The sequence below is a fragment of the Haliotis cracherodii genome, unplaced genomic scaffold, assembly GCF_022045235.1.
Source record: "Haliotis cracherodii isolate W230 unplaced genomic scaffold, xgHalCrac1.p SCAF_5, whole genome shotgun sequence".
NCBI classification, from domain to species: Eukaryota; Metazoa; Mollusca; class Gastropoda; order Lepetellida; family Haliotidae; genus Haliotis; species Haliotis cracherodii.
The window spans coordinates 7,576,187-7,588,675 of record NW_027266308.1 but is presented as its reverse complement, the minus strand read 5'-3'; the positions used below and the strand labels follow the sequence as shown (position 1 = coordinate 7,588,675).

At 42.9% G+C, this 12,489-nt stretch overlaps 1 protein-coding gene across 3 annotated transcripts in view; it reads right to left on the bottom strand.

Moving 5' to 3' along the window:
• LOC139443903 (regulator of G-protein signaling 22-like) overlaps positions 1-12,489 on the bottom strand; it is an 81,562-nt gene that overhangs the window by 40,122 nt on the left and 28,951 nt on the right. For 2 of the 3 annotated variants that reach the window (XM_071224792.1, XM_071224794.1), the window contains exons 5-13: positions 12,209-12,401; positions 10,446-10,489; positions 9,354-9,432; positions 8,276-8,495; positions 7,345-7,493; positions 6,105-6,290; positions 5,083-5,316; positions 4,441-4,455; positions 791-868 (exon numbers count right to left, since the gene is read on the bottom strand). In XM_071224792.1, coding sequence (XP_071080893.1) covers positions 791-868; positions 4,441-4,455; positions 5,083-5,316; positions 6,105-6,290; positions 7,345-7,493; positions 8,276-8,495; positions 9,354-9,432; positions 10,446-10,489; positions 12,209-12,401 — 1,198 coding nt within the window. The remainder of the gene's footprint in view (positions 1-790; positions 869-4,440; positions 4,456-5,082; positions 5,317-6,104; positions 6,291-7,344; positions 7,494-8,275; positions 8,496-9,353; positions 9,433-10,445; positions 10,490-12,208; positions 12,402-12,489) is intronic. The other variant, XM_071224793.1, reaches the window with a different exon arrangement.

Here is a 12,489-nt window from a genome sequence, read left to right as displayed (position 1 = left end):
AACATAATGTATATAAACACAGTTTACCTGTCATCTTTTAAATACAGTCAACGCCGGTATCACGAAGAAACTCTCAAAACAGTTCTTTATCACCGAAGTTGTTTATTTGTTTTGTTAACGTCAATAACCAACGCCCTGGGCTGAACCGACTGTTCGTCCGACTTATAATGTGGACCCGTGAAGATCCGGGGTAGGATAGATCTTCAGCAACCCATGCTTGCCGTAAAAGACGACTAAGCTTGTCGTAAAGGGCGACTAACGGGATCGGGTGGTCAGGCTGGCCGACTTGTTTTGTTAATGATGTATACTTTGTTTTCCTTTCTTTTTTTTAACGACAAATACAAATGGTGCCGGGGCGCTCTACGCCTCTATTTAAACGTAAAAGGCGACTATGCTTGTTGTGAGAGGCGACTATACTTTCGTAAGAGACGAATAACGGGATCGGATGGTCAGGCTCGCTGACTTGGTTGATGCATGTCATCGATCCCAATTGCGTGGATTGATTCTCATGATGTCAATCACTGGATTGTCTGGTCCAGACTCGAATATTTACAGACCGCCGTCATATAGCTTGAACATTGCTTTGAGCAGCGTTAAACAACAAACAAACAAACAAACAAACAAACAAACAAACAAACTTAAAATGTGTCAACTTAATATAACTGTCAACGATACTTGGACTGGTCAGGCTGTAGTCCCTATTACATACAAAAATTATATTGCATATATAAACAGGAATTGTTACGGCCGTACAAATGGGTTTTTATACAAAATTAATGCTACGTCTTACTTTTCAAGATGTTTCTGGAAAGGTCCGCCGGCTAGTCGGTCCGCGCTCAGCGCCAGCAGGAACCGTTCCTTGGTGGACCTGGATACCAAACAACAGACATGAAGAGGCGTTTCTTCAAATACAATGCATAGTTCTGAGTGAGTGAGTGAGTGAGTGAGTTTTACGCCGCTTTTAGCACTATTCCAGCAATATCACGGCGGGGGACACCAGAAATGGGCTTCACACATTGTACCCATGTCGGGAATCGAATCCGGGTCTTCGGCGTGACGAGCGAACGCTTTAACCACTAGGCTACCCGACCGCCCCTTACATAGTTCTGAAGGGGTGTTTACATGGACTACAAACCTGAATTCCTAATGTTACGTGACACCAGACATGACATCAGAAAAGAAAACAGAGTAGCTTAGATCATCTGTTGACAACCTCCTGATGCTGCTCATTGTTTAAAGCCCTATTGAGTTTGTCGGTTACAACTACAGTCCGTTTGACTCCAAATGAGAACGATGAATTGCAAAATAACTCGAAATCCAGAAAAGTGTATGAAACATCAATACGGTACTTGACCATGAATACCCTGTACCCAACAAAATCTGAATTTTGTTTATTTTAAGACCCATGACAGATGAAGTTTTTTAAGAAACTATCTTGTTATTTTGTATAGAAATGTGTGCATGACGCGTAGTGGGGACAAACCGTGGAAGGCACAGCGCAAGCACGCATGTACTGCACGTTCTGTGGTAGGGGAAATGACAGAGCGTTAGAGGGGCCGTCTCATGATAATTTCAGTCGCAATCTGACTCGCTCATGCCATAGATTTGTCGTCGGAACTGCTGGTGCCTGAACCGACTGCCACTATTACGGTTGGACCGTTGCTGGCCGTAGTCCATCTCGTGACCAATAACGTGGCTCTATCTCGTCAACACTGTGGCCACACAACACCTCCATGTTTTATTTTGCAATTCATCGTTCTCATTTGGAGTCAAACGGACTGTAGCTTGTCTGTTAACGTCCCCACCAAATTAGGAATAAAGATTATTGTGTATCTTTCTAACTACTAACACGAGTCGTAACCGTCACTAACTTCGTTATTGTTCTGATAAGAGGTTTTAAACTAGTATTAGTAAATAAAACCATCAATGTTTTCATGTACAGGCCGGGTTTATACGGGTTATTTACAAACAGCGAGAGTGTACAGTAAACTACGGTTATAACGAACACGCTTATAACGAACTGACTGATATAACGAACTTATTTTTTTAGTCCCGGCCTTTTGTTGTATATATGCTATATATCTGCCTATAACGAACTACGGTTATAAAGAACTAAAATTAGTGGTCCCTTTGAGTTCGTTATAACCGTATTTTACTGTATTTCACTCAGCGCCTTACAAACATAAGCCGGTTTAAGGTTTTTCGAGAAATAATGCAATTGTTAGAATAGGAAACGTAACTCAGTGGGCAAAAGTATTAATGTATACGTAAAGAATTAATTGATTAAAAACCTACTATTGAAAAAAGAACAAACGATGTCAAGGCATGACAGATTAACTATTGTAATGTGTTTGTTTGTTTTGTTTGTTTGTTTTGTTGCTTTTTTGTTTAACGCCGCACTCAGCAATATTCCGGCTTATATGACGGCGGTCTGTAAATAATCGAGTCTGGACCAGACAATCCAGTGATTGACAGCATGAACATCGATCCACCCAATTGGGATCGATGACATGCATCAACCAAGTCAGCGAGCCTGACCACCCGATCCCGTTAGTCGCCTTTTACGACAAGCATAGTCGCCTTTTACGGCAAGTATGGGTTGCTGAAGACCTATTCCACCCCGAAATCTTCACGGATCCTATGGTAATGTGAAAGAATCGGGTGGTCCTTAACTTCTTTTGATTAGTATATGATCCCGGTTTAGATCCGGGTGGTCAGGCTCGCTGACTTGGTTGATGCATGTAATCGTATCCTAACTGCGTAGATCTAGGCTCACTGTATTAATCACTGGATTGGCTGTTCCAGACTCGATTATTTACAGGCCGCCGTCATATAGCTGGAATATTGCTGAGTGAGGCGTTAAACAACAAACAAACAGACATTTATCCTGTAGAGTTGAATCCCTATGTTGAAGTAAGGCAGAACACGTTAGTGATGAACTCAGCGTTACGTTACTGTATGAATAAAAGTGAGTGAGTGAGTTGGCGCCTCAGACGACTGGGCCACCCGTGCCCCCGTATGAATAAGAGGGTAAGAAGTATAAACACACGTGCTGATACATCAAACTGAAGTGTTAACCTGTGCGAGAAATTTTAATTCGTTGGCGTAACACGTGCTAAGGCCTAGTTGACTGAAGAGTGCAGGGTTGGAATCATTCGTGACCAACTCGTGTTATTCCGGGACAAGCCGAATTGCGACTCGTGCCCCTCTCATGGCCATTTTTGCAACCAGGTTCTGTCTTAGCGCAAACGTCGCGTTATGGTTCACATATATTTCCCCATATATTATATATATTTCAGATGCCTTTTAAAGCATATATGGACATGCAGAATTGTACAGTATGATTGAACACATTTAACTGTGCCTTTGGTATAGTTTTAGATGCAAGAAATATGTAAAATCAAAAATTATTTCTGAGGGATTCTTTGACGAAGATCTTGAAATCATACGCGCATTCGGATTGGTTTGTCGTATTTTCGCACATAACATTCATCGATAGGGGGACGAGTCTTCTTGCAGGTTACGGAAAGGGGCGAGTGGTGACGACTGGGTTGGAACGTGCACAGATATCACACGGGAAGCGTGGACAAATCATAAATCATTCTTCTCATGATATATAATTATATATTCCCAATTTCTTCAAAATGTCATAATATTGTGACTGAACATCGAACCGTATTCAAAGCAGAATAAGCTACACGCAAAGCTACCCAAGTGACCGTCTATACCCATCACCCCTGGAACAGGATGGACTTTGCCACTCATGCATATTCATCGGGGTTAACGGCCAGGTCAATGGTGTTCTTGGCTGTGTTGACCGCGAAACTCGGAAAGTGTGAGTAGTTAGTCAGGGCGATATCGCTGAAAGGATTGTCGCCCTGTGGTTACAGGAGTTAAAAAAGTGCATGTGTTTGTTATAAAACGGAGCATCCAATAATCCACTGAAATAAATATAGTACAAACTTAAACCGTGTTTGTGAAACCGTATCTTTTTCTAAACATGTCCATGGGCGGATACAGCTTTTTTGAAAAAGGGGGGGGGGGGGGGGGGGGTGCACAATTAAGATCTATTTATTGTCTTTCGTGGTAATTTATACAGAAATAAAGATTTCTTTCGAAATAAAGGGGGGGGGGGGGGCGCACTCCCGCACCGCCCCCCTCTGTATCCGCCCTTGATGTCACAACTGAAACAACTGAAAGTTATCAGGTAAATGCTCTTGTCCAATCAGATTGTCTCTTGATCACGTGGGACAGATTGTTACGATGTTGCGTTTCATCGTAGTGTGAGCTGCACGTGCATTCGATGAAAATTGTAATATTTGACTGTTTTTGACTTCAAAACAATTTTGTTAATTGTCCTCTGAAAACGTTTTGTATAAGAGGAAACGTGTTAGTATTTTAGAAAGTGCTCAGTGACTTAATTCAATGATTCAATCTTACCTGAAGCAACATAAGCTGTAAGAATTCAAGATGAATTACATTCAAAGTGGACGAACGCATATTTGCATAAAAGTAACATAAATTTGATTCTGCGTCACGTGAACACTTTTGGCCATATCCGCTGCGGCTTGAGGTGAGGTGAACGTCGCGTCCAAGATTATTGCACTTATATAGCGACGTGCATGCACGTGGGTGGGTGTGTGACTGCTTGTACTAGTCCGGACGGATGCCGATTTATGGTGCTAGCCCACTGAGATACCATGCCGCAGTTTAACATGAATACCCCACTCAGACACAGTATACTGACTCCGAGCCGACCAGTCCTTGTTTTAGCCCCTTAATGCCGAGCGCCAGACAGGGTAACAACAAGTACCATCTTTTAACGTCTTTTGGTATGACGCGGTCGGGGATCGAACCCCGGACCCTCCGCTCTCCGGGCGGACGTGTACCACTAGACCACGGAGGCGGTCCCTGCGGCTTGAGAAAAGTAGACACAATGCTCTTAATGACTCTGTCAGGTAAGCTAAAAGGTAGGAATCTCATGCAAAAACGAGATTAGAGTTAAACATGTTTTTCTTAAGAGGGCAGGTCATGTTACACAAGACTTTTAATAAGCCTAACCTGATACATGTTAAAACGTACCCATTATGTCTGGCAAGCGACGACGGTCGTCTCCCTTGCACAGACATGATGTCCCTGCTTGTGTTGCCCTTGGTGACGGTGTCCCAGTTGGAGGTCAAGGACGACGACAGCGCGTCATCAGGACGCAGAGGCATTGACCTCACCAAGGAGATTGATGGGAAGAAAGGCACGGGGTTCTTTGGCATGGTCTTCTTGATGCTCCACGTGACAGTCTCCGGATCCTGCTTCACGTAGCTACGTCACACAGAGAGTGAGTGAGTGAGTGTTGTGTACGCCGCTTTGAACAATTTATAGTTGTACCTCAGCGTATCAGTGCAATTACCATTTTGGTGAAACCCACGAGCACGGTATTAAGCGTACACAAATAACCTAGGCCCAATAGTATTGCCACTATTGCTTGATTTTACAGACTCTTTATGCAATTTTTGTAGTGAAGGATTTGATGATGAATACACGTGCTTTTAATACGTCCAGCTTATTCAAATTTACTTTCACGATATATACCTGTATATTATTATGAATATCCTACCACATTATGTCTAATCCCTGCTCACAACTAATAATGACGATATTCTGTACAAATTAGCTCTTTTTGTGAAAGGATTTTAAATCTTAGAGAGGCTAATATAAAATGAAGGCGCCTTGTTTACAGTACAACCTGTTATCAAACTGCCTGTTCATCTATATTGACCTCCTGGGCAGCATATAAGAGATAAATTCAAATGATAAAAATAATATTTAAATAGTTTCTGTTCGAATATTGCCAATGATGTATTTGGCATAACAATTACGTGTTTTTCCTTCTTATAATAAGCTTACTGATATACAACAGCCTAATATTTCCGAGACAAAAACTGATCAGGGCTTCGATCCACAAATCGATGTCAGATCTTTCTCCAACTCAAATTGGACCGGTGTGGTTGTCATAATATCAACCACTTGTTTGAAGCAGTTATTTACAAGCATCCGTGATACAGCCAGGGATGTTGTTGTCACAAACAAACAAACAACTCTGTGGCTACCTGAACGGCTCCATCCTCTCGTGATGCAGCAGGAACCGGGGTACCCAGTAGGCCCGCAGCCGCCGCAGGACGTCGTACTGGGTGCGTAGGAAGATGGTGTGACTGAGGCCCATGTTGGAGGCGGACTTGCTGATGTAGTTCCGTGCATCCTGGGTCAGGTTCAGCTTGTACTTGTCCTGGATGTCTCTGGAAGAGAAGATCAGATTTCAAAATTATTGGGGGCGGTCGGGTAGCCTAGAGGTTAAAGCGTTGGCTCGTCACGCCGAGGACCCGGGTTCGATTCCCCACATGAGTACAATGTGTGCAGCCCATTTTCCATTGTCCCTCGTCGTGAAATTGCTAGAATATTGCTAAAAGCAGTGTAAAACCATACTCACTCACTCATAACTATTGGTACAGCATCCTTTTCTTACCCTACATCACCTGTGAAGATCCAGGTTAGAATTGGTCTTCTGCAACCCACGCAAATCGTAAAAGGCAACTAACGTGATCGGGTGGTCAGACTTGCTGACTTGGTTGAATGTCATCGTATCCCAATTGCGTAGATCGATGCTCATGCATATGATGCCAATCACTGGATTGTCTGATCAAGATTCGATTATTTACAGACCGCCGTCATATAGCTGAAATGCTGCTGACTGCAGCGTTAAACAACAAACAACTTATCCTATATCGTTATGTATACCACTCATAAGAAGTTCTGGTGTTCTTGTGAGAGGTATATATGGTCTCTAGAGTTTATGTACACACCCCTCACCCCCGCCCCAGTAGTGTCTTATGTGTCAGGACCGCCTCCGTGGTCTAGTGGTAGAACGTCCGCCCGGAGAGCGGAAGGTCCGGGGTTCGATTCCCGGCCGCGTCATACCAAAAGACGTTAAAAGATGGTACTTGTTGTTACCCTGTCTGGCGCTCGGCATTAAGGGGCTAAAACAAGGACTGGTCGGCTCGGAGTCAGTATACTGTGTCTGAGTGGGGTATTCATGTTAAACTGCGGCATGGTATCTCAGTGTGCTAGCACTATAAATCGGCATCAGTCCGAACTAGTACAAGCACACACACACACACACACACACACACAAACGCACACCCACGTACATGCACGTCGCTATATAAGTGCAATAATCTTGACGCGACGTTAAACCCCATTTCACCTCACCTCACCTTATGTGTCAGTAGTCACCACGCCCACCCCACCACCCCTAAAGTCCACTGATCAGTCCGTACTGCGCCGAGCCCCCACCTGAACAGCCTGTTCCTTGTCTCCAGAGAGGAGTCCTCTTCCTCATCCTGCATGGAGTCCTTGTAGAACTCACAGTCCAGCCAGAAGTTGAGCAGACTCAGACCCGCCGTGTCGTGGAGAAAGGACCGGAACGCTTCCATCCCCGAGAGCTGGAACAGAAATATAATTGTCCTTCAAACATGTCGGTCATCGCATGGACGAACTATGAAGAACAAATAATCAGTTTTGGGTGACCAAAATCGCTTCCTTTTCGTTACTGCTTGTACATTTCATGTCCTCCTAAAAAAATGACCATACGTATTTTTTCTGTCTAGCATAAGTTCACAAGTAGGACACACTTCCAACAAAATGGAAGATTCAATCCAAGAACAAACACTTATGAGTCAAGTAGGACGAGTTCTATGTATGAACAACTTCTTTATTACAATTAGTGCGACGTGTCGGTGTAGTTCCTGACACCTTTATCAAGCAAGTGATGGATGTTTCTCGCCACAGTCACATTGTATTGAGAAAACATCCATCACTTGCTTGATAAAGGTGTTAGGATCTACACCGAAACGTCGCACTAATTGTAATAAAGAAGTTGTTCATCCATAGAACTCGTCTTACTTCACACCAACTTCTAAATGCCACTGAAAGAAGTCACTTATGAGTCATTTCGAACAGTGATGGCACCAGGTGTTCGAGAAACGGTTGAACATGATCTGCCAATCGGAGTGAAGGTCAAGGCTACAATATCGTCGGTTCTAGAAACCACCCTACCTACTTTTCTTCCCCAATATACCGTTTGGTTTCAGACTTTATGCTCCAAATAGTATTTATTATTGCACTCCCCAAATTCTCACACTGCAGATACTCGTGAAGGCAACACTAGATTGAAGAGTACTGCCTTCATGGTGGACATTTTACAGATGAACACGACAACACTCACCGTTCCCAGAACCTGCTCCTTCATCTGCTGCAACGACATCCTCAACCTCCCCTCCATGTTGCGGACGTCTGTCTCCGTGTTGTCGTCGTCGGAGCTGTCCTCGAACACCACGTATCTCTCCCCCGTCGGCTCCGGCTCGACTTCGCCAAACAGGGCGTCGAAGTCGTTCAAATAGGGGGCCTTTAAGTACTCGTCGTAGTTGATAGGGGCCGAGATGGCTCTAAGAGAAGGACAGATTCTATCTCTTATTTACAGTCTATGTAAACGTCAAACAATGTAAATGGCCATCCGAGAAACACGTATCAAACCAAGGTTACGGTTAATAAAGTGAGTGAGTGAGTATGGGTTTACGCCGCTTTTAGCAATATTCCAGCAATATCACGGCGGGGGACACCACAAATGAGCTTCACACATTGTACCCATGTCGAGAATCGAACCCGGGTCTTCGGCGGGACGAGCGAACGCTTTAACCACTAGGCTACCCGACCGCCCCCGGTTAATAAAGAGAGAGGTTTGGAGATTCCGACCTCATGTTACAAATCTTGTTGGTTCCATTTTTCAACTTTAGAAGGTCATCTTCTCGAGGCAAGAGCGTCCACTAGTCCTTACTTTAATCAAAGTCTTGTTTCCACTAGGCTTTGATATAGGCAAGTTAACTAGCTTGCCTCGGGAAGATGTTGGAGGTTATGCATATATTTCCCTGTTAGAATTGTTTTGAAAAATATCTGGCATTGGTTTATTTTCATTTGAAATGACAAAATCTTCGTGAAAAAAAAGAAATACAATGTCCTGGTTATTGAACAATGTACAGCTATGGAAGACAAAAAGGGGTCATGGGGTTTTAGTTTTTGAACCTCCGCCAAAGAAGGATTATATTTTATTTTATATTTTGATTTTTTTAATAGTTATTTGAACCTAATAAATAAAACCAAAGTATTTCTTTAAAAAACGCAAGTGCCTTTTCAATTAACAAAAACATCAATTGTTATACAGTGTAAATTTTCTGTAGTATGTAGGTCAATATGAAAATACACATGACAGGTAGAACCATTTCTTCTGTGAAGGCATGATGGCCTACCTGGCCCCCCGTAGAAAAGCCTCCTCGGTTGATGAGTATGGTGGGCGCTTGCCGTGCTTGGACGAATGACTTCTCACACCTGCAGAAACAGCATATGTTTAAATAGAGGTTTGTTGTTTGTTTTATAACGCCACACACAGCAATATTCCAGCTATATGAGGGCGGTCTGTAAATAATCGAGTCTGGACCAGACAATCCAGTGGTTGACATCACGAGCATCGATCCACGCAATTGGGATCGATGACATGCATCCACCAAGTCAGCGAGCCTGACCATCCGATCCCGTTATTCGCCTCTTACGAAAGTATAGTCGCCTCTTACGACAAGCATAGTCGCCTTTTACGTTTAAATAGAGGCGTAGAGCGCCCCGGCACCATTTGTATTTGTCGTTAAAAAAAAGAAAGGAAAGCAAAGTATATATCATTAACAAAACACCTTAGGGATCTTGAATATTTTGTTGAATATGATTTTTTTTATATTAATTGTGTACTCCATATTCACAACAAAAATATTCATGATCCCTAACCTATTTTGAACAGTATATAATGTTTTGTACTCATAATGTACCCAAAACGGATACATAACTACAATGACATCTCGAAATTCTTGGAGTGAGTGAGTTTGGTTTAACGCCGCTCAGTATTCCAGTTATATCGCGGCGTGTCAGCTTAATATGGGAGGAAAGCCCCAAGTGATGCAGGTCTCAGACGTTTACCACTTCGGTGAAACCCACGAGCACGGGTATGGTGCTGACAAACCTAGAAACATAATCGGGTTGAACCGGGATTCGAACCCACAATCATAGGTTTCTGGCGATCCCAAGGGACGCAACTCTGCACAGCGAATCGCGGCGCCTTAGACGAATGGGCCACCTGTGACCCCTCGAAATTCTTGGAAGAGAATACATGTCGAGTTGTCCGTTGTTCGAGACAAGCGATGTTAGAATATTGTATCCACCCGGACACTGTCGGGATCACAAGGATATATCGTCCTACTGACAAATGGACATTATAAACAGAGTCCGAGTTAAAGAGGTTCACAGTACAAAACATTAGGCTAACAGCCCACATAACATATGTAAAGTATATTTACCTTTATTGGAATCTGACGGAAACACTTCCACCTCTGATGATATTCTGTAACATATGATGTAAGTAAACACATCAACCGTTTATCAACATACGTGAGGTGAAACTGGGTTTAACGTCGCGTCCAAGATTATTGCACTTACATAGTGACGTGCATGCACGTGTGTGTGTGTGTGGCTGCTTGTACTAGTCCGGACTGATGCCGATTCATAGTGCCAGCCCACTGAGATACCATGCCGCAGTTTAACATGAATACCCCACTCAGACACAGTATACTAACTCCGAGCCGACCAGTCCTTGTTTAAGCCCCTTTATGCCGAGCATCAGACAGGGTAACAACAAGTACCATCTTTTAACGTCTTTTGGTATGACGCTCGGGGATCTTGTCAACATAACACACATGATATACTCTAACGCTAAACGAGATGCACAGCACTCAAGCACGTGTATGTACATTATAATTATATCTAAAGTAAATGTCCATTGTAAACCAATATTTACAGAAGAGTACAGAAACAGGGATTAAACCATCCTCGATTATCATCTCCATTCTTTCAAGATACTACGGAAGCCTTTTAGGGCAATTTGGTGTTTTACTTTTTTTCTTGAAATTTGAAGATGTTTTGTTGAAATTTCAAGATGCTAAATAATAATTTCAAAATTAAATAAGTTATAATTTCAAGATAATGATCTTGGAATTTCAAGATAAGTTGCAATTTTAAGATATTGACTTGAAATTTCAACTCAGTACCTTGACATTTCAACCTAGTATCTTAGTATTTTAAGAAGAAAAAGAAAAGAACAAATGGCCCTGAAAGGCTCCCGTAGGATACATGTAAGGCTACATTCGCCTCTATTTATATTTGTTGCGATTCAAAAGCGTCGTCATCATTGCAATTTCTCTCGCCCATGAGTGCAATTTGATTGGATGCCTAATATCAGTGGCCTGTCATTTGAATCTTGGTACCTCTCGACGCAGCCTTGGTACCGAATATGTCCAGGGTATTTTTCTGAATGGAAATACTTATCTGTATTCTTTACAGATACTATTCAAAAGAAGTTAAAAAACAGACGATTAAATATTGTCATGTGAAAAAATCTCTATTGATGAGTATAAGCACCATAGGCCCGTAGCCATACAGTATTACTGAAATGCAATTAATTGAATCATAATTGCACGTCGATAAATACATTGGATAATCGATTGGACAATTATCAACGTGTCTACACATATATGTGGATATACAGTCCAAATAGCCCTGTCATCCGTGAACATCCTACAGAATAGGTCTTCAGCAACCCATACTTGCCGTTAAAAGGCGACTACGCTTAACGGGTTCGGGTGGTCAGGCTCGGTGACTTGGTTGGTGCATGTCATCGTATCCCAATTGCGTGGATCGATGCTCATGATGTCAATCACTGGATTGTCTGGTCCATACTCGATTATTTACAGACCGCCGTCATATTGCTGGAATATTGCTGGGTGCGGCTTTAAGAACCAACAAACAAACAGGAATCAACATTATCTAGGAAATATCTTTCAAATATTGACAAAAAAAGGTATTAGAATATCCAGTCTAATGATCGATACCATCCTCAAATATCCAGTGTATAATATCTCTATTTGTTACGATGAATGGCGTCACTCCCGAAATGAAGTTACAGTATAGGGAGTATCCAGTATACTTATCATAATGGAATGAAGATATAATACCCTGCATAAATGAGGATGGACTGATACCGGCCATCAATAGAGGCGGGGGGTACCTGGTTGCCCGCTTGGACGTGCTGCCTGTCTTTTGTCCCCCTCGCTTGTCCCCTTGGGAACAAGACGCCCGCTCTGTAAGCGCCCCTCGCTCCTTGTGTGTCCCGTTGCTGGGGTTCCGTGGTCCCCGGGGGGCTGCCGGAGGGGGTGTGCCGGTGGAGGTTGTGTCGCTCATGTCACTGTAGCCGTCTCCAACTGTAACAATTTAAAGTTCAAACGCTACGTTCATATTTTTAATTGACGAGTTCTTTTCTAAATTTCACAACGCCGCGATCCATGTTGA